The 27,881-nt window shown below is 44.9% G+C and overlaps 1 protein-coding gene across 1 annotated transcript; it reads right to left on the bottom strand.

The window, feature by feature from the left end:
- Positions 1-1,005: 1,005 nt before the first annotated feature.
- METTL13 (methyltransferase 13, eEF1A N-terminus and K55) lies at positions 1,006-14,864 on the bottom strand. Its single transcript, XM_078441330.1, has 8 exons — positions 14,418-14,864; positions 12,363-13,122; positions 10,877-11,076; positions 8,765-8,960; positions 6,965-7,132; positions 5,493-5,708; positions 2,795-2,926; positions 1,006-1,478 (listed from the first exon to the last, which is right to left on the bottom strand). The coding sequence occupies exons 1-8, from the start codon at positions 14,568-14,570 to the stop codon at positions 1,204-1,206; spliced, it is 2,100 nt and encodes a 699-aa protein (XP_078297456.1). The 5' UTR covers positions 14,571-14,864; the 3' UTR covers positions 1,006-1,203.
- Positions 14,865-27,881: the final 13,017 nt, after the last annotated feature.

The following is a 27,881-nucleotide window of genomic DNA, read 5'->3' as shown; positions in this document are numbered from 1 at the left end:
AGGGTAGATCATCCCCTAAGGAACACCAAATTTTTATAATGGGTAAAATCCAAAAATTCTACTCTGTCCTCACATCCTTCTTCAATGGGCTGACACCATTCTGTATGGATGACACCCTGTCTTTGAAATATGCTTCACCTCAAGAGCTCAGAGTCCATTTTAAAGGGCCCGTGAAGCAAGCTGGGGTGGTGGAGGGCGACAAGGTGTACTTTCCATGGCACTGCTCATTAAGTCAGCCCTGGCATCATTAGAAGAGATGAACTTCAAGCCAATCTCGGAACTGCTGGTTTCACAGTTGTACAAGCTTGATGCTTCTGGCTCCAGTGAGATCTGGGATTAGATGTAGTTTTGGCTTAACTTTCCTTTATCTCATTAAATAAGACAGCTTACGTAAATCACTTAAGGAGTTATTGGAACATGTTAATTTTTATTGCTAATCCATGTTTGCTGCCCATTCTTAACCACCTTTCCTTCCACCACAGCTCTCTACGCTGGGTCCCACATGCAGCTGTCACTCAGCGAAGGTGAGTAAACCGACTTTAGTCGGTTTAGACAGACTTTAGTCTCTGTCTCTGACATGCACAGTTATGGGGGCCACTTATATCCACCCCTTCTGCCGAGAACAGAACAGCTTAGGCTACAAGGTTTGGATAGCTGGGGAAAGCTGCTTAGTAAAGCGGGTTAGCTGGATTCTTAAAACTCGGGATGTCAGCGGCAGCTCTATCTGGAGGGAGGCAGAGTGGATGTTCTGTCAAATCTGTCTCACATCTATGGGAATCCTGCTCTTTTTACAGTCTTTTGGCACAGAATGCTGTGCTATCTCCCTGGAGATCATTCCTACAGAAGCAAGAGGAAGATAAAGCAAAAGCAAACCAGCGCTCAAAGTTGATTGTCTTCCATCCTAAGGAGCTTGCTGTATAGTCGTTAAGGCATCAGCTGGGAATCCTGCTCCAAGACACAGTACAGGGAAGCAGAGGGGGTCAACCAAGTGGAACTAAAGAGGACAAGACGGGAAGGACATTTTTTATTTTCCCAGATCTTCAGGCAACCTCGCTAAGCTGGAGGTTGCATGCAGCTGAGTATGAAACCAAGAAAAATATGAGGCTTAAAAAATATGGTGCATTATATTTCTTCAATCTCTCACAGGCCAGGAGCCCAAGGCCAGTCCGGCACGAAGCTGAGCAGACTTCCCGGCCTCAGCAATCACACGATCTTCACGGTCTTGAGCATCTCTGACAGTATGTAGGTGTCATCCCACCCCCTCCCAGGCTTCCGCAGGGTCTGCTCCAAGGCCTGGGCCATTTCCAAGAGCTCTGGCGTGGAAAGTTTCTGCTCCGGGTGCAGCTGACAGAACAGGATCTCGTTTACTTCACCTTCAATTCGCCGGACATACAGGAGAGGGAACACGGCCTTGAGCCCGGTCAGCACTGAGTCCTTCAGCCCCAAGTCTCGGCACACAAGGTTGAGGATAAAGACACCTAGGGTGTGGCAAGGAAAGAGTCACATCCTGCAGATCAGGGGACACGTCGGAGACAACGTTCCGCGCTTAGAAATATACCAATTCCTGCCCCAGGGACACTGGTGGGCTAAGAAAACACAAGTGCTTTGAGTTTGCACAGAATACACCACATAAAAAGAGAGAAGAGCGTGGGGAATATGTGAACTATGAGAAAACTTCAAGTTAATTTTTTCCTCTTCCATGCTGCTAACAAATTATTTTATCATTCTCTATACCTCAGTTTCCCAAAGAATTGCTTTGAGAAAGAATTAATATCCCCAAGGGGAAAAAAAACAAACAAACACAGGGATGTTACGTTCTTGGCATGTACCTTATGGAGTACATAATGAGAGGGCCAATCAGAGGGCCAATATTACCTGACTTGTGACAATTAAGGTTCTGAATATCTCTGTTCACCCAAGTACCTGACACCAAAAAAAAAAAAGAAAAAAAAATCTTGGAGGCTGTCAACATATGGATGGAGAGCTCCAGTGTCCAAGTCGCAAGGACTTGGGCTGAAGCTCCAGCTGTCACTTTGTGTCACCTTGGCAAAGTCTCTTTACTTCAGTTTCCTCATTTGAAAATGGGCTGCTATGAAGAGGAAATACCATTCTGCCTAGTCCAGGGCATGTGGAAAGAAATCAAATGGTAGCTAACGTGACCAAGCTGGTGGAAATGTGAATTGCTACATTCACTTTGTAAAACTGTGTGGCAGCACCTAGAAAACTCGAGCATACACGTGATCTATGTTCTAGCAATCACAAGCCTTCATATATGCCCAACAGACCTGCAAATCTATTTCACCAAAAGGCATCTACTGGAACGTTATGGTCAGTACTACTTATAAAAGTCCCAAATAATCCAATACAACCAGGAGAATGGAGACACGAATGTGTCACACGATGACACTACACAGCAATATAAAGGAACAATATAAACACAACACCATAGATGAATCTCACAAACATCATATTGAGTGAAAGAAAACAAACACTTAAAGACCACATTCCATAAGATTCCATTTATATAAACAACAAAAATGGGCAAAACTAAGCTGTGCTAACTTAAGTTAGGATAGTCACTATCCTTGAGAGGAGAATGAGTTACTGGAAGGAAGTAAGAGGTAGACTTTCTGGGGTGCTGGAAATGTTCTGTGTTTGATGAGAATAAATAAGAGTGTTCAATTTGGGGCAACTCACTGAGCCACACACTTCTGACATGAGCATTTTTCATTTGAAAAGAAAAACAAATTTAAAGGACCCACCCCTCCTCCCTCCCCAACCTTTGTCTTCCTACCTTCAGGAGTCAAGATGCTTTTGACCTTCTGCAGGAAAGGCTGGTCCACAAAAGCCGGCGGCGGACAACTCATCCCCAGTGTTGGGTCCTTACTGTCTACGTCAAACATGATGACGCTGTAGTGGGGCCGTACTGGGAAAGAGAAGCAAACAAGTCTCTGCCTGACACCACTTACACGTCTACACCGCATCTCCCCTGTGACCTGTGGGGGCCGCAAGTGGCTCAGTTAGGATGACGTGGAGGCTGTGGTTCGCCTGTAAGGGCACTGATGTCACTGTCAGGGGAGTCACTGTCAGTCAGGGTTTTACTGTGAGCACCCCACCTGAGAGACAGGGCATTCATCTCACCTTCTTCCACATTTGAAAGCACTTTCCAGGGGCGCCTGGATGGCTCAGTTAAGCATCTGACTTCAGCTCAGGTCATGATCTCATGGTTTGTGGGTTCAAGCCCTGCGTCTTGGAGCCTGCTTCAGATTCTGTGTCTCCCTCTCTCTGTCTCTCCCCTGCTCGCACCCTGTCTCTCTCTCTCTCTCTCTCAAAAATAAACAAACATTAAAAAAGAGGCACTTTCAAAAGGCTTCCAAACACATTAATGGTGTCCTCTAGCTTGATTACTACTTGATGAAGGGTCCATTTGTACCAGTATTTTGACGTAGCAGAACATTAGAGACTGAGAATGTTCTAAACACTTAGAAACCTGGGCTCCGTTCCTAATAAACTGAGTCAAAAACACTGGACAGGGAAGGAACAGATGGGGAGGGGAGATGGGAAGCTTCTGGTATTTTTCTTAAACTGCCAGGTAATTCTAAATACAGGCAGAGTTGAGAACCATTGATCTAGGCAAAGCAGCTGCCTAAGCCTTTAGGGACTGACCCAGCAAATGTTTGCAGGACAAAAACATTCTCAAATTAAAGTTGGTATATCTTTTCTAGTTAATTGAACAACAGGTGACTCAGGAAAGATAGATTTGCTAAATGGGTGAGAAAGACCTGATTATGAACCAGATGCACTCCTTTGTATGATGGGAATGTCTTTTACAAGGGGTAAGTCTGCAATGCTACTGACTTTTAGCAAACTTTGAGACTATGATAATGATTATTCATTAATTAATAAATCTTGACTTAGGACTCCTACAAGCCTGTTAGTATCCACAGCACAGATCTCATTTTGGTTTCTTAGCAGAACATGTTGGCTCATCAAAGTCCAAGGACAACCATTGCCCACATTTGTAGCACTGAGCCCTCCAACAATCTGGAAGGTGGCTGTTAGACATGATCGCCAGGCTGTTCAACACTGACCGACAGGCAATCACAATGGCAACACATCACGCACGAAGTGCCTGCCAGGAGCCTAGCACGGTTTTAAGTGTTTCCCATGTATTGGCTAGGTTGGGCCTGGGCCCCCACACTGGCCCCAGACTCAGACAGGTAACCTGTGAAACTCTGATATAGTTCAGTTCAGTTTGCAATGACCGTGAAGCACCATCTGTCCACCCAGCACCAAAGGACTCACCCCCGGCATCCTGATTTGCCACACCCTCCTGGGAGCTACTCTAATCCAGCGAGAGCCAGAGTATCAGGTATGGAACGGGCAGGCCAGGAAGGGTGGGTGGCCTAAGCTCCCCAGGTTCCCTTAAGCCTGGACCAGCCTGACTGACTTCTCCCTGAGGGACACACACTCCGGAAAGCACCAGTCACGGGAGCCTACATGTAAAGTAGCAGAAGGACCAGAGGAGCGACTGCAGAACATTAACATGCCTTTTGTCCTCCGTCTGGGATACGAATCATTAGAGCAAAACGGAGCCTTCACTCCATCACAATCCCCGCCGAGTGGCATCTATATCAGGGTTTCACATCCTCAGCACGACTGCCATCTGGGGCCAGACGATTCTTTGTCGTGGGTGGCCGTCCTGGGCACTGTAGGATGTTTAGCAGCATCTTCAGGCTCTACTCACGCGCTGCCCAGAGCAGCCCTACCTGGTGGTTACAACCACCAAACACCCGTCTGCAGCCACTGCCCAGCGCCCCGCAGGTTTAGTCACCGGGCTACACGCACGCTATCTCTGGCTTCACCTCCAGCTGAAAGATTTACAAAACACCTCCTGACACACACCCCAAATCTTTTTCCCCTTCTACTCACCTGACTACAGACGTTAGGTTCCATGGGAAAGTGAGGAAGTGGCAACGACACAGGGTCAGAAGAGAATCAGGAGAGAAGCCCACTGATCTGTTAGTGCCACAAGGGCAGAAACGGTGTGGGGTTTTTCATTGTTGTTGTTTTTATTATTTATTTATTTATTTGGGGGGGGAGAGAGAGAGAGAGAGAGAGAGAGTAGGGAGGGAGAGAGGGAGATAGAGAATCTTAAGTAAGTTCCACGCCTGGCGTAGAGCTCAATGTCGGGCTCGATCTCACAACCATGACATCATGACCTGAGCCGAAATCAAGAGTCAGACGCTTAACCAACTGAGCCACCCAGGCGTCCCAGAAGTGAGTTCTCCTAGCACAGTATTGAGCATATGGCTAGCACTCTATATTTACTGAATCGATATGTCCACCAATGAATGAAGAAATGAACACGTGAAAGACTGGGACGATCCTAACGCTGCTCTCTTACAGAGGAATTCTAGAAGCCCTTGCAGGTCTGCCAAGCTTGGATTACTCTTCCCTCAACATCCCTCCGAGTTCTCCAATTGCAGTACCTTCTCTTCCCGCCAGGCTGGTAATATAGTCCAGGCCATCTGCAATGTGGACCTTCATCCGGTCGCTCTGGGAGAAACCAAACCATTGGGTGGCCACTTCCAACATGGAGGGGTCGATCTCCACAGCATCAATGCAGGACTTCGGGAAATGATCGTGGACAAACAGAGGGAGGCTGCCCCCGCCCAGGCCTACCACCAACAATGCCAGTGGGGTCTCTGCAATAAAGGAAGAAAGCATCATTTTACTATCTTCTCATGAACAGTTTTGTACCAGCCTCGGGGAGAGTAAAGAAGGCAGGGGGAGTCGGATCACTGGCTCTGCCCAGAGGATACAAGATTTAAAGGCCTAGCTTCTCCGTCTCATCCCAAAAACGCAGGAGCTAATCTGACATCTACATCTGAAAATTCAACCTTGGCCTCACAATCCTTCCTTTACTAGATCCAGAAGAGGGACCAGTACATGGTTCTTTGGGGACCCTTAAAGTCCCAAGGCACTCAGCTGACATCATACCAAGAGTCCCCACCATGAGCATTAGACTCCCCCTAGGAATTGAGAGGGACAACAGCCAACATCTTGCTCATGATCACAAGGCAGTGTAGATGCAATGCCCTCTGCCCAGCTTTCAACTCAAAGGCCACAACTGCCCTCTCAGACACATCAACCAAGTGAGGGCAATAAATCCAAGTTCCAGAAATCACAGGAAAACAAAGGCCCACATCCTAGTCCTAAGTACAGAGAAACCACAGAAAACACAGGGGGATAGTAGACAAGAAGAAAGAATCACTAAAAGGAGACGTTAAACATAGATCAACGTCTGAGGATTAAACATAAGAACTGACACTCTAGGGACATAGAATACCGAGACAGGGTGTTTCAACAAGACATAGTCAGGACTCTTGGTAAAGACAGTGACAATCTAGACAGGAACATGAACATTTTTGCTACTGTGGTCAGATCCAAACCTGTTATTAGTAATACGGCTATTACTGTACTACCAACAACATGGCTTTTTGTTTAAGTAAAAATTTAAGAAAGAACTGCATCTGCTGCTCAAATGATGCATTACTGATAACCCAGAAATTCTCCTAAAGTACAAAGGCCATTTCTGGAGTCATGATTTTTAAATGCTCCACTGGTTACAGGAGTAGATACATATGCAAGCACTCAGCAAAACTGAAATACTTATAATGTGTACTTTATGTATCTCCCCAAATATATGTTATACCTGAATATTTTAAATAAATGAACAAAATAGAATTCTAATAGAATTCTAATAGAATTTAGACATCAACACATGTAGCCATTTCAAGATTACAATTTGAGTTTGAGGGAAAAGTGACTGATAAACTTAGAAGATGGTCAGGAAGAAGAAAGATATAAATACATGTGCATTTGTTGGTCTGCAATGGCTGCTGTCAGACTGGTCTGTAACCTTACTTGCCCTGACTGGGAGGCAGTGCACCCCACTTACCTAGGAGCAGCTCCGGGCTTCTCAGCAGGGCAAGGCCAGCAATCATTGCTTTGTGGTGTTCACAGCACAAGTAACTCTTGTCAATGGACTGCCCCGGGGCTGCAGGGAGGTCCTCCGGAGTGTCAGCGGGCCGCTGCTTCTTCCTGTCCTTTTTCCGTTTCTTCTGGGCTAAATGAGAGATAGAGATAATGAGGTACTATGCTTAGCACCCCAGTCCGGGGAAAGCAAGACTTACCAGCAGCATTGTGCTGTAGCTAGCTTGATCCAACTCAAGAACCGAACTGATAAATATACACAAATTTTGTGACACGGTTGACATGTTGGTAGTTTGAAATCTGCCTGTGGTGGCCTTTATTATGCCACAGAAATTGGCAAACAGTATACATCAGGGCTTTTTGCCCCCAAAATACAATTGTTAAACATTTAACACATACCATTGGATACCAGAGACTCAAAAAAGGAAAAGTGGCAAAAACACACCCAAAAACCTGGGAAAACTAAACTGAGGAGTCCTAGCCCCTTTGCCCTGAGAAATATAAGGCCACTAACAGGGTAAGTCTATTCACAAATCCTTTTAGAGAAGGACTTAAAATTACTAATTACCTCCTCTATGACTCTGCTACAACTTCTAATTATTTAACTCTTATAACGACCTTATAATTCCCATATTAGGCAGATGGAAAAACTGAGGATCTGAAGAGTTAATAATTAGTCCCAGTATCAAAAAAAAAAAAAAAAAAAAAAATTAGTCCCAGTATCAGTAGGAGGTGCAGACAGAATGTGAACCCGGGACTGCCTGTCTCCAACGCCTATCATCCCTCCACTGTACCATACAGACAGTAATACACACTGCCCTGCTAGACGAGGAAATCACAAGTGCTCACCAAAGGGAAAAATCCTATAAAGGCCCCACTCCTTCCCTCTGGTATATAGTAAATAGATGCTCATTTTTCACTGTATACATTGATTTTCGAACGGATTACACTGAGCAGTATTGCTTTTATAATACAAACATACACAACTGGCGAACATAGCAGGTGAAACAAACTCTTGTTTTCCCCACCAGTGGGAGTTTCTGAGTGGCATCTGGGAGACTGCTTAAAAGGGATCCTAAAGGACCTGGCCTGGATCTTCACAGTCCAATATTGTAGCCACTAGCCACCTGTGGCCATTGAATTGTAAATGTAACTTAATTACAATTAAATAAATTAAAGATTCGTTCCTTAGTTACCCCAGCCACATTCCACATGCTCAGCAGCCACATATGGTTAACGGTTACCATTTGGGCAGCTAAGTGGATATTAAACCCTCCCTCCATTTCAGAAAGTTCTACTGAATAGCACTGGACTAGATGACCTCTAAGTACCCACCAACTCTAATGCCCTCTCTAAAACATGCTAGGGGGTGTGCTGTGAAGGAGGGCAGGGTTCACCTGTACCCTCCATGCTTGTGGCTCCCCTCACAGAGCCTTACTGAATGAATATACAGATGCATAAGGAGCAATGTGCGAAACAGATGGCCTCTACGCTGAAGGCATTAAAGTGACGATCACATTTATTTGGTAAGCTACCACCCCAGCTCCTTATCATTTCAGAGTCTTTGCTCAAGAACAAAACATACCTCTGTTCTGTTTATTGTCACTTAGACTGAGTCCAGATGGTAACAGGACAACTCAAAGAGCCTCTGATCACACGTACCCAGGTCTGTCCTACAACTCGGCCAAGCTCCCAACACTTTCTGACCACCCCAAGTGGAGAGTCCATGCCATGACCGCTTGGGTCATGTGTGATGACACCTCACCTCTGTGGGACACATCCTTCAGCAACCTAGCTTCTGACTGCACCACATTCCTGTTGCTGAGGAAGATCAGCCGCCGGAAGTAGCGCTTGTCATCCCCCTGCACGTCCTCGACGACATAGTTGCCACTCAAGGGACTGCAGGCTTGGTGCTGAACGGTCCGGACCCCAATGTCCCCACCCACAGACAGAAAGGGCACCTGAAGATATAACAGAGATACGGTCAAACACCAGCTCAATCAAGAAACAGGAGAAATTTTAATCCTGTCATGGAATCCTCCTATCAAGCTTCTGGGCAGCAAGAACCTAAAGACTTGCCTTTCTATTAAAGAACTTTTCTACAGCTTTTCGATAGATCACAAAAGGCTTAATTCACTTTTTTGAAAACCAGTTGAACACATAAAGATCCCTGAAACCATTAGTGAAATCCAATTGGTTCTCCCTAAGAAGACAATGAGTTTCTCAGGGCACCTGGGTGGCTCAGACGGTTAGGCATCCAGTTCTTGATCTCGGCTTAAGTCATGATCTCACGGTTCGTGGGATCAAGCCCCGTGTCAAGCTCCATGCTAACAGCACAGAGTCTGCTTGGAATCTCTCTCTCTCTCTCTCTCTCTCTCTCTCTCTCTCTGCCCACCCCCTGCCCATGCTCGCTCACTCTCTCTCTCTCTCTCTCAAAAATAAATAAATATACTTTAAAAATTTTAAAAAAGAAAAAGAAAAACATGAGTTTTTCAATAGGAATCCTTAAAAGGGCTTTCCATAAATGCTAGAGGGAATGCACAGCAGGGGGCTAACTATGAAAGAAGGAATCAGAACAGGGATAAAGATAACAAATCCACAGGGAAAGCAACCATTCCAAGTTTGAATTAATTTCTCCCTTCCCTCAATTATTCACATCTTTTCCCCCATTTTTCTAAACAGGAGAAAAAAATTAAGAGAAAACTATATTTTCCCCCTAGACTTTTCCATAACCTTTCCCAATCTTTACATCTATTTCTTTTTAATTTTTTAAAAGTTTTTATTTATTTTGAGAGAAAGACACAGCACAAGTTGGGGAAAGGCAGAGAGAGAGAGAGAGAGAGAGAGAGAGAGAGAGAGAGAGAGAAGAGAGAGAGAGAATCCCAAGCAGGCTCCGCACCATCAGCACAGAACCCATGAGGGCTCAAACTCACAAACCATGAGATCATGACCTGAGTCAATATCCAGAGTCATGCTTAACCAACTGACCCACCCAAGTGCCCCTACAACTATTTCTTTTTAAAGATTTCCAAGAGAATCCCAGGGACTGCTGACTCTGCAGAGATGCAGGCCCTGGAGAGAAGGTCACAAATGAACCTCCCTACAGGATCTAGATCTCTGATGGACCAATAGCAAAGTCTGCCAGGAAGAATCAAACACACATTCATCTGTAAACACAAGTCAGCCTAGTGAGCAGAAGCACAGGTGAGAACCAGGGGTCTAGGTTCATCTTTTCAGATCTGTCACTACTGCAAAGAGCCTCCAGGCACCTTGGCTTTCCTGTCAAAGATAAATTCCTCACTATAAAGTACCTGCAATAAAGTCACCTTTTCGCTACCCTGAGCAGGATGGAACAAGACAGTGTCAATGGACAATACCACATCACTCTTTTGGCAAAAACCTTCAGTTTCCTTACCAGCAATGTTAATATCCTGAAAACTAACCTAAGCTGTATGGCTCTTTTCCATTCTCCAATCAGATAATGAGGATTCTAAGAAGGAAAATGGTCAAGGAAGGCCTACACAAAGAGGGAAAAGAGAAACACAGTCTGTACAATCCACAGTAGAAAGAGCTGGAGCCTGCAAGGTGGACAGCATTTCCTCTGTGCCATCTATGAGGAGTCTCGAGGCCCCACACACACAGATGCTACCCTGGGTCTCAATGGTCTCAAGAAAAGCCACCGCTCACCTTCCTCTCACTGCCCGGGGCAAGAGAACATAAGCTCTGCCCACTTAGCTTGCAGCTGTTGACATGCCCTCCAGGAATAGACAGGGGCACAGACACTGGTCCTAGCTCCTTCCAAGACACCCTCCGCCTTCCTGGCTGCTAATACGACTTGTCTAGAGATCCGTGTATGCTGCTGCCGAAGCTCTGTTACCTGCTGCTGGGTGGGCATCCCGGCAGGGGCCAGCTCCAGGACTCTGGCTGACAGCTCGGCCTGGATGCTGTCCATGCCTTCGTACTGCTGACCTCGGTGAAGGGCCACGGTGATCAGCCTCCTGAAGCCTGCGCTGGCTGCCAGCTGCTTCCGACCCTCCTCCATGCCAAAGAGCCACTCGGTCTCGCGACCCTGGGGGACTGGAAAGAGGCACCTGGTGACACGAAGTCCCGGGAAGAGTTGTTCAAGCCCCAGCCAATAGGAACTACAGAGCAGAGAGTCAGGCCCTGCACAGGACAAGCAACCCTTCCAACTGTGACCCAGTGAGGGCTATCAATTCCCTGAGCAAAGAAGCCATCAGACACATGGTAGGTCCCATATTACATGTATATAAGGGGAGAGAGGCAGGTACCTAGTGCAAAAAAAAAAAATAGCAATGATACTAACGCTTGTTACATGCCAGGCATTATTTCAAGAAACTTATAAACAGAAACTAATTCATTACTCACAACAGTCTTAAGATACAGGTAGTATTATTACTCCTAGTAATATTACGACTCCAAGGAAATTGAGACACAGAAGTTAAGCTATTTGCACAAGTTCACACAGCTACTAAATGGGGAAGCTGGGATTCAAACCCAGGCAGTCCAGCCCCACCCTCCATGGCTGTATCCGCTGTACTAATATTTGTTTTCATTGGTGGACAGGTAGAATTATGGAATACTTGGGAAAATGGCTCAGTTGTCAGCAAATTACCAGCATGATGACTTCAAAATCTTGCATTTTGTCCACAATTTCCTACTTCTGAAGGCATTTCCTCATTCTCTCTTCTGATCATTACTGAGCCAATCTGGTATCACTTAACACCCTTCAATAATGACACTGATGTTTATAAAGCACTTACCATGTGTGAGGCACCATTCTGAGAGAGTTTACACTTCTCAAAACTACACAAAACAGTTGACCTTACTTTAGAGATGAGGAAACTGAGGCATAGAAAGGAAAGGAATGTCCAAAGTCACACCACCAGGAAGTGCCCGAGCCAGAACTGAAACCCAAACAGTCACTTCTTTAGCTACGACTCTCCCTATATTCAACAGAGAAGCACAGAAACGTCCCCAGGTCACACAGCTCACAGGCTCCAGAGCTGGGACTCTGTCACTCCCATGACTCCATGTGACAAAGTAACTCCTATCTCTACAATATGAGACGTACCTATACTTAACTGTGTCACTCTCTGTCCTCCCTACCAAATCCATTCTCACATGTCATCAGGCCTTTCCAAAGGGAGATGTGAAGAAATAAGCCCCAAATCTAAGCAGGTAGCCGGATAGCTGCTGTGCCCCCTCCCTCACGCCCTGGCTGGTCTCACTTCTTAAAGTGCCACCCCCGGCAAGATAAAACCAGCCAAGCCACACCCACCACCAAAGCCCCAGCCCCTCAGAGCCAGCCCCTCCAGGGAAGAGAGGGCGCAATCCCAACTCACTGATGAAAATGGCAAAATGATTGTCCCGCGATGGTTTCACAGCGGGGCTGTCCACCACGTGGAGGGTGTAGCGTGGCTCCCCTGTGTCCCCATCGCACAAGTCCAGAGAGACACTCCCCAGCCCGGCCTTGCGGTACAGCTGGCCGCACAGCCAGGCATACTGCTGCCGCTCCCGCACCGCCTCGGCCAGCCGCTCGGCACTCTCCAGCCGCACAGGCTTGCCCTGCTCCTGAGCACAGAGCTCAAAGATCTGAAGGGCAGAGCCAGGGCCCGGCCTGAACTTGGTCATGATGAAGGCAAACACAGGCAGGGAGAACCGAGGCTCTGCTTCCAACACCTGGTCCTGGCTGCTGGCCACCTGGTGCACCCTCACCATCCACCCCTCCCGAGAGAAGTGACCCACTGCTTTCTTCAGGACGTGAGCCTGAGCCAGGGAGATGCAGAGGTAGCGACCGCCCACCTGCAGGACACGGCCAACCTCAGCCAGCATCCTGTCCACTTGTTGCAGGGTCTTCTCCTCCTCATCTGTCAGCACAGCGTCCAGGGTGCCCTTGTCCAACACCACCTGGAACGAAGCGTCAGCAAACTCCATCTGGGTCATGTCCATCTTCAAGAAGCTCATCTGGGGCCGGCGGCTGGCATTGCGTTCCTTCATCTGCTTGATGACCACCTCACTGATGTCAATGTTCACTATATCCTGATAGCCCACATCATACAGCTGTTCGCTTAGCTCTGAGTTACCGCACCCAATCACCAGCACCTGAGGGAAAAAGCCAACAAGACGAAAGTGATCAAGGCAACGGAATGACCTGCACGTACTTCCCGGGATCAAGTCTCGCCTTGGCTGGTGCAAGTTTTCAGAAGGTGCGGATGCTATGCACAGGACGGAGCACCGTTACAGAGGTGATTCTAGGCTCTATGTTGAAACACTAATGGTTAGAGAAACTCACAAGTGAAAACCACATTCAGCCACAACAATGCAAGTTATGTATAAATAGACTTTCCATACTGCAAAAACAAACAAATCCTGTTTGTTCTTTTCTCTGAAGAAAGCATTTATTACTCAAGAACTGATAGGAAGTCACACAATCAAAATATAGTAGAGTTCAAATCTCCTGTTTTACTACTGAAAACCTAGTTGTGGCAAAATCCTATTCCACTCATGCCTTCAGGTCCACCTAAGGTATTCCGCTATTTTCCAAAGCCAAGCTTAAAAGACGGGTCGTTGCCTCCCTCTCTATGGAGCAATCGCCCACTCATCCTTCAAAGCTCTATCCCAATGTCACCATCTCTGGAAAAGTTTGGTGAGAAGTGCATACGCTGGGACTAGATGGGCCTGAGTTTAAACTCCTATGTGACCACACACTACATGTATGATCTTGGGCAAGAAACTGGATCTCAGAGCCTCAGTTTCCATGTCCTACATGAATGAACCTGACAGAGTATATTATGAGAATTCAACTCCTGGACACACACACACACACACGCAGCACCCAGCATGTCTCGCACATCCTCCACGAAGGTTAGTTTTCTCCCTTCCTTTTTTCCCACCTCCAGTACAATTCCATCTCTATCCACCCCGTCGTTGCATTGACCACTTGTCACTTCCGGAAGGTTTACGCCAAGGTTTACGCCTTGCTGCTCTTGTTGCTTATGGGCTGAGCACAGTGCCTGCAATTCAGTGTGCCCACAACAACTATTTGGCTAACAGATTCCTGTGTCAGTAAAGCCACAGGTACTGTCTGCTCTACACGGATGGACGGTGACAGAAAAGCACAGGGTCTCTCTAGGAGGCCATACCTAGGTTGCCCAACTAACGAAGTCACTGTCCCAATGAGCCTATTAGTTCAGCGGTGAGCTGGGCGCCGCATGTCTGTTATCCGAAAGCCTTTACAAGAACATTTTTAAATTGCCTACTTTGGGCCGGAATGACGCGGAGAAGCCTGAAAACATGGGCCCAATTAGCGCCCTCACGCCTGTCTCTATCCACCAGGAGTAAAGTTATCATCTGCCACGTTCCCGAGCACACACTCAGGACCGCCAGGCCGCGCGTACCTTTTCCCTGGGTTTGATGTATTTGTGCAGCACGCCGCACAGTTCCAGGTAGGTTCCGTACCACTCGAAAGCTTTCTTTCCTCGCTGCTGGAAGAACTTCTCCCAATAGTCCACGGAGCCAAACTCCTTGGAGCTCTTAGGTAAGAGGTTCATATTCTCACTGTCCGACCAGGCTCGTCTCTCCTAGTCCCTGTGAGGTACCATCGGATGGGCTTCCACGCACGCTGGTCCCGGCACCCTCGGTGGAATTCTTTCCACGACTAATGACCACATTGATTTCTCCCCCGCTCAAACCCCAAGGAGACGACGCTTACACACCACCCCCACGCACGACACACTGAACCAAACACACACTCAGTCCTCCTGCCAGCTGCCAGCCCCAGCCCCAGCCCCAGCCCCAGCCCCACGTGCGGAGCCCCTCACACTTGCCCACAGATGGGCTTCACAACTGGCAAGCACATCCGGGTGCGCAGCGCCGCGATTGGCCGGCCACCCGGGCCCTCCCAGCGTCTCATTGGTCACTGCTTTTGGTTCCTGGCATCTCATTGGCTGCGAGTTGCACGCCGCACGCCTGCGGCAGCGACGCAGTCGCCCAGCGTTTATCTACGCGCGGCAGCAGGGGGCGGGGCCGCGGGCGTGAGGCCGGGTGGAGGCGGTGTCGGGGTCTCGGTAGCTGGTTTGCGTCCGAGTGCCGCGCGGGGGCAGCCTTCCTGGGTCCCGGCTTCTCCGCTGACTCTGAGAGAGCGCGCGTCCCGGGCTGTGTGTTCGCCTGCTTTCCGAGCCGGCGCGGTGGCCACTTCTGATGTTGAAGGGCCGAGCCGCCTGACCGAGGGGACGCGAGGAAGAGGAGGCCCCAGGAGCTTAGAGGGAGTGAGGGAAGGAAAGAGTAGAGCCCGACCTTGGCAAAAGAAAGTAGTCCCAGCCAGGTTATCTGCTGCATCTGCCGCCCCGCCCTCCCTTAGTTTAACGACTTTATTTGTGTCATTGAGGTTTAATTTGGAGAAAATTGGCACTTGGCGGTACTTTTTCTGCACCAAAATGCAGGATCCCACTACTAATGTAATGACCTGAAAATTCAGAAGAGTAACAAGTATGTATTGAGAGGTGCCGGCTCACCCTGTACTCCCCCGAAAGCACGGTATGCAAAATGTAACCCTCCTTTTGAGAAACAGCCTTCTTAGGTTGTCATTCTGATGTCATCTATCAGTAGGTGCTACTGCCTACTTGGTGTGTTTAATGAATATACTTTCAGATGCTCATCTTATTGTAATGCCCCAAGGATGTTCCCATAAGGGCACAGGTGCCAAATATGTGCCTTGCTGGGCTTTCCACAACACTGTAAATTGCGGGGGGGATATACAGGCCAGGCAAGGCATAGGGCCATGTAATGAGCATCTAATAGTCTGGGCTTTACTGTCACAGGTAGCCAAGTAGACTCTTGATCCTTAAAGTGGACTTAAACTTTGGTTTGAGAGAGTAGTTCTAAAACTTCGGCATGCATCAGAATCACCTGGAAGACATTAATTCACAGGTTGCTGAGCCCCAACCCCACGGTTTCTGATTCATCAGGTGTACTGAGGTCTAAGGATTTGCATTTCAATGATGTTGGTCCAAGACCACACTTTGAGAACTACTGTTTTAAATATAAATAAGAGAAAAGTCAAAACGAATTTAGTTCCCTCTCCACAACTTTAAATGGTTAGTCTAAAAGCCCTCTACAGGGTGACATCAAAGAAAATCTATTTTTACGTAGCACTTGTTGAGTTCACATTTAAGCCTAGCAAGAAAAGAAACGGAAGGTGCCTCTCAGGTGGCTTCAGCTACTCCATCATGCAGGGTTCCTAATGAGTGAGGCATGGGCTCTTTCAGAAAGGACTTAATTGAGTGTTGAGGCTGCTGATTTGCTTCAAGTGCTACACAACACCAAAGGAAAAAACAGACAGCAAACAAAAAACACAACCCTGCCCTCTCCCCTGAGAATTTACACAATTCATCAAACATTTAAATTGCCTCATATGAACCAATCTTTGTGATAAAGCTAAGGATGCAGTGGTAAGCAAAGCAGTCACGTGGAAGACACGCATCGAACAATGACAAACTGTCGTGAGGGTGTGATGGATGCTGTGAAGGAGACGTATAAGATTCTGTAACAGCAGACACCTTCCAGACCTCTGTTGCCTGACCAGAGAAGGCTTTCCTGAAGAAGGGACAGAAAGTTCCTATCATCTGTCAGTTTGGGTACCACCGCACACCCCAACTAGTTCCAGTAGTACCTGCACGACGGAGGTCAGAACCAAGCATCTTCACCCTCTGATGGCCTCTTCCCTCTGGTTCTGTTGTCCTTCCTGTTCATGGCTTGCTATTGGAAAAGTTGGTAAGCAGTGATTTCTGTCGAAGCCCAGGCACCAGCCATTTATTGAATGCCCTAAAAATACAATTATTGTTCGCAGTATGTTGCAGACCAAGAGGATAAGTGACTTACCTGTCCACCCCTGTGCCAGCTCCCTTCTTAGAGCCTAAGAAAGCAGTGACCACCCAAAGAATTTAAGCTAACACTTGCTAGAGGTTTCCTGAGAGTGTATGAATGATTAATGCAGAAATACTTCAGATACAGCAGTAGAGTCTGTCCTTTAAAATACTTACATTTGAAACTTATTTCTCTCAAGGTTTGACTATAAGTATAATTAATAGCTATGTTATCATTAGCATAGTTAATTTAAGCCAGGTAGATATTATGGTTTGTGTTTTATTAGGATCTCCAGAGTGGTTACCAGTATGTTTTAAAATGCAAATTGATTGTAGGGGTGCCTCGCTGGCTAAGTTGAAAGAGCATGAATTCTTGATTTTAGCGTCATGAGTTCAAGCCCCACATGGGGTGTTGAGTGTTTATTTGTTTTAAATAAACAAAAAAAATTTTTTTAATGCAAACAGTGTAGAAAAGTCACTCAATATTGTGGGTTTTTTCCTAAAAATATAAATCTAGACCTCTGAATATATAATTTGCAGCTTGTAGTCTTACTTTTCATTTAACATGAGGTTTTTGGTACCATTAAGCTAATTGATTGTTGCTAACAAATTTGGAAAATGAGGCATAGATATTTAAAAGCAGTTCTCATAATATGGGGCCCAGAGGATGGGACTGAGCATGTGGTAGGCAGAATAAAATTCCCCCGAAGACGTCTATGTCCCAATTTCCTGAACTTGTGAATAAGTTAGTCTACATGGAAAGGGGAATTAAGGTTACTTGCCATCTGAAATTAAAATAGGATTATCCAGGCATGCCCAGTGTGATCAGAAGGGCCCTAAAATTGGAAGAGGGAGACCATAGATTGGAGGCATGAGAAGGATTGGTGCAGCATTGCTGGCTTTGAGATGGAGGAGGGGTTGTGAGCCAAAGAGAGGGCCTTCCAGCCTATGGGAGCTGGAAAAGTCAAGGCAATTCTCCCTTAGAGCCTCCGGAAGGAACTCAGCCCTGGAGACACCTTGATTTTAGTCCGGTAAGACCCCATCAGGCTTCTGACCTCTAGAACTGGGAGATAATCAATTTGTACCGTTTAGGTTCCTAAGTTTTGGTAACTTGTACAGTCATAACAGGAAAGTAGTACAGAGCACACCCATGGGAGGACATGTGTGGTTGCGCAGAAGGTTACAGTGTGTGGATGCAGCAGAAGACAAAACTGGGAACTGAGGTGAGCAGCAGGTTTTGAGAAGTCTTCCACTTGGAGCATTTAGATTAAAGCTGTCAGGCCAGAAGATGCCAGCAGAGAACTAGGGTCATGACAGTTAGAAAGAACTAATACAAAAGATGTTCTCGGGAATGACTGAAGCATTTGATGTCTGATCCTATATAGGGAGTATAAGACCTGAGGACTGAAAATGGCTTCCACATTGGCCTCTGGATGACTGGGGAAATTGCCTATACAAAGGAACAGGGAAGGAGCAAGGAGGTCATGTGGAGAACCGTTGCTTGAGAGGAATTCAGAGGTCATCGTGCTAGCCATGACTGGGTAGAAGCCAGTATCCCCACCCTGCACACCTATCCCAGGGCTCATACCCTTCTCGAATTCTGGCAGAGGTATCCAGTTGGACTTAGTGGCCCAAGTAATGAAAATACTTCATGAGTAGGGCATAAAACTATTTAAAGGGAATCTCTCCTTGGTGTCTAGGGAGTGACACATATAATCCTGGAAACAATTTCACACTGGAAGTCTTTGCAAATGAATTTGTTTTTCACATTTGAGAAAATAAGAATTGAATGGTCTCCTATGTCTTAGAATAATGGAGGCAAGCATGACTTTCTTAAAGGTATTATTGACCTAAGAAGTAATTCTCAAGCTGACATTGGATTTGTAAGATTGGGATAATCATAATAGAATTTGTTAGTTTGCATAGCACTTGGGACTTGCCAAGAATTTCCTCATACAGTACTTGAATTCATGAGATGGACACACACACACACACACACACACACACACCCATAATTGAGACAAAATTCTAATTGATTAAAAAGAAATTTAAAAGTTAAGTATGATGGAGTGAATTCAGCCATGCCTGGCTCTGAGTATTATATTTGATTCCCAGGTTTCTCCTTGTTCAATAGTTTCTTCTGTCACTGTGGACACCTGTAGGGACACTAGTTTCCTGGCATGGGTGGACTGCGTATCGACTTTGGTGGGGGAAAGGAAGGGGCACAGCATATAATGCAAGTTGTTTGCCTTTGGGGCCAGTGGGCAATAACATTTTGAAAACTAGAAAAGGTGAGGACATGGTGTTAAGGATGATGGCCTGTGCCTGGTGCATGGGACCTCTACATGAGGAGGCTGACCAGGCCTCTTTCTGGTCCTCATCTTTGTTTTTTTGCAGCCTGGATACTGAGAAAGATTACAAGGGCACACTATTACAATGTTTTCTCCATTATTCTATTCTATTCTAAACTTGAGTTCCCTTGCAGGGAAAAAAAAAAAAAACCAACCTTGGAAACCAAGTTGTTTTTTCCACATTCTAGCACTCAGCACATCTACCATGAGATTCTCACGTATCCCATTTTTATTGGATATTCTCTGTCCTCCGCCCGTAACAAAATATTTTTCTCCCACCAAAGAAAAGGACATTAAAATAGCACTTTATGAATAAAAATCCCTTAAGTGTCCCACTCTAGATAATTTTTTTAACATTTAGGTTGAGATCCTTGAACAAATCCAGGAGAACAAAATTCCCAATATTCCAAGAAAGAAGTCCTCTGTAATCCTTCTGTAAAACTGAAACACTTTTCTTGCCATGAGGGTGCAAGAAAGTTCTTCTCCTAAGAAGAATCCCAACTTATGGTGTCAGAACTCTTTACTGCCCCTGATCTATCTCATCTCTGATCAGTAGATCTTCATGCTGATTGTTCTGATTTGAAGAAGGAAAGGAGATTTCCTCAGTCTGTCGCAATTGCATCCAAACAGCAGCTCTAGTGCTTGAAGGCTCAACAGAGAAATGGCCTCAGGAAACATGGTGTGAGTACTTCTGGAGATAGATGGCATGAAAGGGCACCTAAGTGGCTTAATTCAAGGCCCTTTCCTTATGTCAACCTATACAGCATAGAGGTAAGAACATGGGATTTGGAATCAAACATCTAACAGGTTCTCAGTGTGTGAATTTGGTCAGACTTCCTGCCTTCAGGTCCTTTGCCTAACGGCCTCCACTATTCCTGCCCAACACAATCCATTTGCTACTCAGCGCCCACTGTGAATTTTCAACTATACATCTAATGGCATCTTTTCCCATTGAAATATACCTCACATAACAAAATCCACCATTTAAAAATGTGCAGTTCAGTGGTTTCCAGCATATTCACAATGCTGTACAATCATCACCACTACCTAATTCCAGAACGTCTCCATCATCCTGAAAAAAAATCCCCTCCCTATTAGCAGTTAGTTGTATTTTCCTCTCCCTGCACCCTCTCTCAGCCACTGATCTACTTTCTGTCTCCATAGATTTGCCTATTCTGGAGATTTCATAAAAAGGAGTCATATAGTATATGGTCTTTTGTGGCTGGCTTCTTTCAATTAACATCTGTTTTCAAGGTTCATACGTGTTGGAATGTATAATAGTAGCTCATTCCACTTCTTCACTGAATAATAAATTTTCAGTGTACATATAAACAATATGTAGTGTATCTATTCATCGAAAGATGCACATTTGGGTTTTGGCCCATTTTGGCGATTATAGTGCTGCTATGAACATTCATGTACATGCAAAAGAATAAAGCTGGACCCTTGTCTTCACCATTTGCAAAAATTAACTCTAAATGCATTAAAATCCTAAGAGTAATTAAAATCCTAAGAGTAAGACCTTAAATAATCAAACTGGAAGAAAACACAGGGGTCAATCTTAGATTTGTCAGTGACTTCTTGGATATGACACCAAAACCACAGCCACAAAAGCAAATATTTACACAAGTGGGTTTATTCAGATTTTGGCACATCAAAGGAAACAACAGAGTGAAAAAGCAACCTATGGGATGGGACAAAGATTTGCAAACTATGTGTCTGAAACTGGGTCACTATCCAGAATATGTGAAGAACTACAATGTAACAACAACCACAAGCCCCAAAAATACATGGGCAAAGGACATTTCTCCAAGGAAGATGCACAGATGGCCAACAAGCATATGAGAAGATGCTCATCATCACTGATCCCTGAGCAATGCAACTCAAAACCACCTTTTACCCATTAGGATGGCTGCTAACAAAAACAAAGTAACAACAAGCAACAAAACACTCAGCCAGGAGCAGAGACTTGAGAGGGAAATGAGCCCACCTCCTCCCTGAAAATCACCCTGATGCTGTGCTTCAAATTGGCAGCAGTCAGTCCCCATTTGGACTTGCCCCTTCCAGGTCTAGGGTTTCTACTGCAGTCTGGGGCTCCCAAGGAGTCTTTTTTTTTGTTTTTGTTTTTAAATTTTTTAATGCTTATTTACCTTAGAGAGAGACAGAGCATGAGTGGGGGAGGAGCACACACACACACACACAGAGACAGACAGACAGACAGACAGACAGAATCAGAAGCAGCCTCCAGGCTCTGAGCTGTCAGGACAGAGCCCAACACGGGGCTCGAACCCACAAACAGTGAGTTCATGACCTGAGCCAACATGGGCTCAGAGACAATGGGAACATTGTCTCTTTCAGCTGTTGTCTGCTTCAATTCCCAAAAATCTGCTTTCAGGTCAGTTGGTGTGCAGGTCCAGTCAGGGGTCAATACTTTCCTTAAATGTGACACCTGAATCCCAGAGTCTGTTCCTTGGAGTTTGGTAGCATGAGGATTGTTTAACAGCTTGAATAGGGTCTTTCCATTGGGGTTGAAGAGAGTCTTTCTGAAGATGCCTTTTCCAGTAGATGAAGTCCCCAAGTTATAAGGTGTGGTGTTTAAGGTCTTTTTCTCCTGGAGGCAAACTGGAAAGACTGCTCTACCAAAGCATGGTTATTTTGAATAGAAGCAATTAGAAGCAATAGAAGCTTTCATAAGGTCAAAATATGTCTCCTTTTATCAACTATGGATCAAAGAAGCAGGGGTTAGGTATATTGGACATGCTGTTACAAGAGGAATAGATTCTTACTGAATTATGCAAATACATACATTGTCATGAAAAATAAGGATATTTAGTAAGAGTTTCAGAATTCTGGAGGGATCAAGTAGGAAAAAAAAGATAAATGTTTCAAACTTGGTTGTGAAGATGCACTTTACCAAAGTAATGTAGGTTATAAATAACTAAGGGAGAAGAGAAACAGGGATCCTCTCAATCTGGAAAACAAAACACTAAAACAATTATTTTTCCATTCATGTCTTAGAAGTTTTTAGTTATGTGTTTATAACTAAGTTCAGTGTTATGATCCTAAATTTATCAAAACCTGTGTTTTAGTGTATTTTTCAAAATCTTTCTCATGAATCTCTTTGAAGATGAAGCACTTACAACAACTACCTATAAAAAACTGAAAATAGCAATGGTTAGGGGCACCTTGGTGGCTCAGTCTGTTAAGTGTCTGACTTTGGCTCAGGTCATGATTTCATGGTTCATGGGTTTGAGCCCTGCATCGAGCTCTGTGCTGACAGCTCAGAGCCTGGAGCCTGCTTTGGATTCTGCATCTCCCTCTTTCTGTCTCTCTCTGCCCCTCCCCTGCTTGTGCACTCTCTCTCTCTCCCTCTCTCTCTCTCTCTCTCTCTCTCTCTCTCTTTCTCTTTCTCTCAAAAATATATAAAAAACATTTTTAAAAATAGCAATGGTTAGAGATCTAATGAGAATTCACTAGGATGTAATTGACAAGGAAATTTGGTTATTTCTGTGACACATAACATTTTAAGATAATAACTAAAATTGTGACTGAAAACATTATACCAGTACATATCCAAATTTTAGGACTTTTATATACATTTCTAGGACACTTATATACTTATACAAATACATCATTAAGGCTTAATATCACCTTTTTTTGGGCTTAGTATCACTGCTTGACAATGTTTCCCATGTAATTTCACATATCAAATAACCCCGATTCATGTAAGATCTCCATTTTTATGAGAGAACAAATCTTTTGAGAAGTTCCAGGAACCCTCTGAGAATTCTTGTTTACTTTTAGGTCAAAAAGAATTCATTTAGAATTTGATTGTGGAAAGTTTGTCAAAAATCAAAAGGTTTTGGACACTTGATCAAATAGGATTATAGATCATTATGAAACAATATTTAATTATCTATTTGGCCAAGAGACAAGAAAAGATTCTGGAGGCAAATACAAAGGGTCACATGGTTGTAAACAAAACTTAGCTCTCTAAGTACCCAGAAGACGCAGTATGTGAATAATCAAAGACCTGATGAAGACAAAACATAGAATCTTTGTTTTACAGGTAGATCCCCTAAAGGTAAATAAAAATCATTTACAATTTCTTATTTAGAGCAGACCAATAACCCAAGAAAACTTGTCCTTTTAGCAGAAAGAAAACCAAATTTTGTTGAAGCACCAGTGTACTTCTGGTATTAAAACTCGCTCTTTAGCTTAAATAAATCCTTCCAATCTTAGCTTGCCTATATATAAAATTCCCTTCTCAATATTCTGTTAACCTCCCTCCTTGGAAGCTACAGTATGAGATTTCGTTTGTCTCTAGATTCATCCTGCTCTGTTAGTCTGAGAATAGAACAGACAGTCAACGTTCCTCACGGTATTGGTGAAGGGGGTTGGTTGGTCTAAGTGGGGTAGGCAGAATAAAGATTTGAAAAATGGGACAACTTCTGAATTGATGGCAATATGGGAAGCTATCTTAGAATTCCCAGCTTTGCAGGTAGTTACAAGAAGTTGAAGTTCTTTTAAATAAAGATTGCTGCTTGGATGGGGCACCTGGGTGGCTCAGTCAGTTGAGTGTCCAACTCTTGATTTCGGCTCGGGCAATGAGCCCAGGGTTGTGGGATTGGGATGGAACCCCACATTGGGCTCTGCACTGAGCATGGAGCCTGCATTCATTCTCCCTCTCTCTCTCTCTCTCTCCCTCCGATCTCTCTCCCTCTCCCTCTCTGTCCCTCTGCCCCTCTCCCCTGCTCTGCTCTCTCTCTCAAAAAAAAAAAAAAAAAAAAAAAAAAAAAAATTGCTGCTTGGCTGCAAACCTGAAAAGACAAGGCAACAAAGTATGTATGAGCCTATCATAGGGTGATTACAATTTAGCCTTCAGAAGCTATCACTGTGCATACAGAACAGAAAAAGTGGTTTTTTTTTATATTGGCCTTTTCAGTTGGCTGTACAGACTCTTTCGTCCATCAGTGTATGATGATATAAGAGCAGCGGCTTTTAAGCATGTTGGATCATTCCACAGTAAGAAATACTGTATATTCCTAGCACACACCTATACACACACATATGACCATGTAAGTAACTGAAATAAAAGTGTGAATTGTGTTTCTGGCAGATGGACTAAGTTAAACTTACTTGCTAGATGGGCAAGTCATTTACTAACGACTTTATTGTATGCTGTAAAGATCCTTTAAAACTGTTCTTGAAGTCATTTTGTTGATTACAAGCTTCTGCATATCAATCAAAGAATGTATTCCACTGTATCCAAAAGATCTGAAATCCTCTTGTTTCGAGGCACCCCTTCAGGGCGAATGCACTCCAATGTTTACAGCAGCACTATCTTGACAATAGGCAGAGTATGGAAAGAGCCCAAATGTCCATCGACGGATGAATGGATAAAGAAGATGTGGTATATATGTACCATGGAGTATTACTCGGCAATCAAAAGGAATGAAATCTTGCCATTTGCAACTACGTGGATGGAACTAGAGGGATTATGCTAAGCGAAATTAGTCAGTTGGAGAAAGGCAAATATCACATGACTTCACTCATGTGAGGACTTTAAGATACAAAACAAATGAACATAATGGAACAAAAATAATATAAATACAGGGAGGGGGACAAAACATAAGAGACTCTTAAATATAGAAAACAAACAGAGGGTTGCTGGAGGGGTTGAAGGAGGGGGGTTGGGCTAAATGGGTAAGAGGCATTAAGGAATCTACTTCTGAAATCACTGTTCCACCATATGCTAACTAACTTGGATGTAAATTAAAAAATAAATGAATTATTAATTTAAAAAGATAATAAAATAAAATAAAAATAAAGGTGCCCCTTCATGTGGGCTCATCAAAGTTAAAGCTTTCCCAGCGTGGCCTTCACCTACAAGCATATGAATAAGTTGGTAGAGGTCAGAATAACCAGGTTGACAAGTTTGAGTGATCAAGTTGACTTCTTTAGCAAAGCCTACAGAGTCCTCCAGGGCATTAGGAAATTCCTTAATAATACTTTGCACGTCAGCCTTAGTACAAGGGTTGCAAGAGACAGGGAGTTCCTAAATCTCCTTCCTCAGGTTTTACCTTAAAGGGTGCTTGAATGACTGGGGGGCTTGGCGGAACTTCAAGGTCCTTGTTACAGTTTCAGATGCAGCTAAGCTGGGGTATAGACATGGACAACAGGGAGAGGTGGAGAAGGAGTAGTGAGCTCTCAGTGGCTGGTATCTGAGAAAGGTCAGAGTTGGCTTTAGAGAGCCTGTAGTTCACTTCCTGTAAGGAAGCTGTAACAGAACCAATGTGCGTTGCCTCCTTGGTGAGTCACAGAAACTGCACCAAGTTTGAGATGTCACACAAAGAACACTTCATTTGCAGCAAATAAAGAGATCAAGGGGAATGGCTTCCACAGCCGTGACTCCCAGAGCAAGGGTGGATGAGTTCCTTTTATTTAGCTTCAGGATGAATATTCAGATAGGGAAGGCCTGTCATCTGATGCAGAGCTGGGCATAGGGCCCCACAGGCGCCTTAAGGAAACAGGCCTGTACACATTGTACGTTATGTGAATGAGGCTTGTGCTCTTCCCTGGGCCAAGATTTTAGTATTATAATGAGGTATAGGTAGTCGTCTGTCATTCTAGAGGTCACTCCATGGTCCATCTGCACAGGGTGAGTCGGGGGTTATGCTCACACTGGTCTGGGTGGTCTGGGCCTGCTGGAGGTCCTGTCAGGGCAGTCACTATGCCTTAAGGGGTGGTTTCACTTTCCATTTGCCTGAGTTAAGAGCTAAGCTGGAAGGAAGAACTTAAGGAAAAACATAGGACAAAGGGCAGTGAGTACAAGCAGGTGGGCAGTGAAGTTCAGGTCTTAGAGTCTAACTGGTGACAGAGAGTTTCCAGAGAGTTTCACATCATGAGAGTGTTTAGAGGCCTGAAAATACCAATGAAAATATGCTTCCCATTCATTTTGCTTGGTTTTGTATCCCTGTTTTTATTACACATGCAAATAAGTAAATTTTAGAATTGCGAAGGATCCCCAAAGTGGCCACTGTCATTCAAAATATTTTTAAAGTTTATTTATTCATTTTGAGAGAGAGAGAGAGTGAGCACACTGGACCGCAAGAGGGAAGGGGGCCAGAGAAAGAGGGAGAGTGAATTCCAAGCAGGCTCCCTGTGCTGTCAGTGCAAAGCCTGATGTGGGGCTTGAACCCATGAACCTTGAGATCAGGACCTGATATCAAGAGGGGGATGCTTAACAGACTGAGCCACCCAGACACCCCAGCCATTGTCATTTTAAATCACTCTTAGTAATATAGGTCCATCGTGACAAAAGCTCACCGGAGGAACTATAATATTTACACATAAAACCACCTGGAGTCCCAGATGGGGGCTGCCCTTTAGGTGGCGATTTTTGGGATTAAAAGTTCCAGAGAATCCTCACTAGATAATGCCAGACACGAGAGTGTTAATCCCCTATAGAAACTGTAAAGACAGAGAAGTGTCAGTCTTTTATGAGAAGCCCTTACAGGTTAGAGTCTGGACAGAGAAGTGTTAATCCCCTGTGAGAAACTGTGTGGAACAGAATCCAGGCACAGAAGTGTTACTCCTCTATCAATTCGGGCGCCAGAAAGACACCCAAAGAAAGGTGAGAACCTCAACCAAGGAGGAAGACTCAGAGCCTAATGGAGTCTCCACAGGATCCGGAGCCACGGCCACGGAGCACGGAGCATAAAGCGCTCGAGCAGGTACCATGCTTGCATCGGGCGGTGGCACCAAATTGACACGGTGTGTAGCTTTGGATGCCAATCCTGCTGACATGAGAAAAGTCCACCGAGAACCGAGGCAGAGCTAAAGTAAAACAAAAGCGTTTACTTGGGGTCTAGAGTTGCAACTGAGAGAACAGATCTGGACAGTAACCCAAATTGTAGCCTCCCCTGGGGAGCAAAAGTCAAGGAGTTTCAAAGACAAACAACAGTTTGTATGTGTTCTTTACAAAGAATTCTGATGTGTGGTGATAGCAGGAAACTAATCTTGGCTGAGTACAACTGCTTCCTAAGGTTGTCACTAGACAAAGACCTTACTGTCCCAAGTCCCAAGTGTTTGGGCTGAGTCCTTGGAATGTTTGTGGATGGGCACAGTTCTAAGCTCATTTCGTCTGATGAGGACAAGCATAGGGCCCATTGCATCATGGCCTCAGGTTTACATTTTAAAACCACTTGACATACAAAGTACACCATTTTGCTTTACCTTTCACAGCAGCAACAAGGCTCACAGGGGTCTCTTACTGGAGGATACCCGAGCCAGCCTGCCTAATCCAGCTCTGGAAAGGCGGTGCAGATTGCTTTCAGGGGGAGTATAAACACTGTGTGGCTCAGAGCTTGGAATCAGGATGGCCCTTTCCTGAGACCAAGCCGCTTGGGATGCAGGTCCTGATCTGTACTAATCTACACAAATACATACAGTTCTGGGATGCCTAGCTGGCTCAGTAGGTAGAGTATGAGGCTCTTGATTTCAGGGTCATGAATTTGAGTCCCATGGTGTGTATATATTACTTAAAAAATAAAAATCTTTAACAAATGCACTTAAAAAAATAAAATCTTTAAAAAATGCACATAATCACTGAAGAGAGAACTGAGGACTCTGGAAACGTTGCGTG

This window comes from Panthera onca, chromosome F1 (genome assembly GCF_046562875.1).
Source record: "Panthera onca isolate mPanOnc1 chromosome F1, mPanOnc1 haplotype 2, whole genome shotgun sequence".
In the NCBI taxonomy this organism is placed as follows: domain Eukaryota; kingdom Metazoa; phylum Chordata; class Mammalia; order Carnivora; family Felidae; genus Panthera; species Panthera onca.
The sequence above is the reverse complement of the archived record's forward strand: the minus strand, read 5'-3'. Positions and strand labels throughout refer to the sequence as shown.

Bases quoted from the DNA above. Each gene is read 5' to 3' on its own strand.
- METTL13 (XM_078441330.1), bottom strand. From the start codon at position 14,570: ATGAACCTCTTACCTAAGAGCTCCAAGGAGTTTGGCTCCGTGGACTAT. The intron at 5,709-6,964 runs GTAAGTGGGGTG...CCTTTATTGCAG, and splicing joins AAGCCCGGAGCTGCTCCTAG to AGACCCCACTGGCATTGTTG. The intron at 1,479-2,794 runs GTAGGAAGACAA...GCCACACCCTAG, and splicing joins AAGCATCTTGACTCCTGAAG to GTGTCTTTATCCTCAACCTT.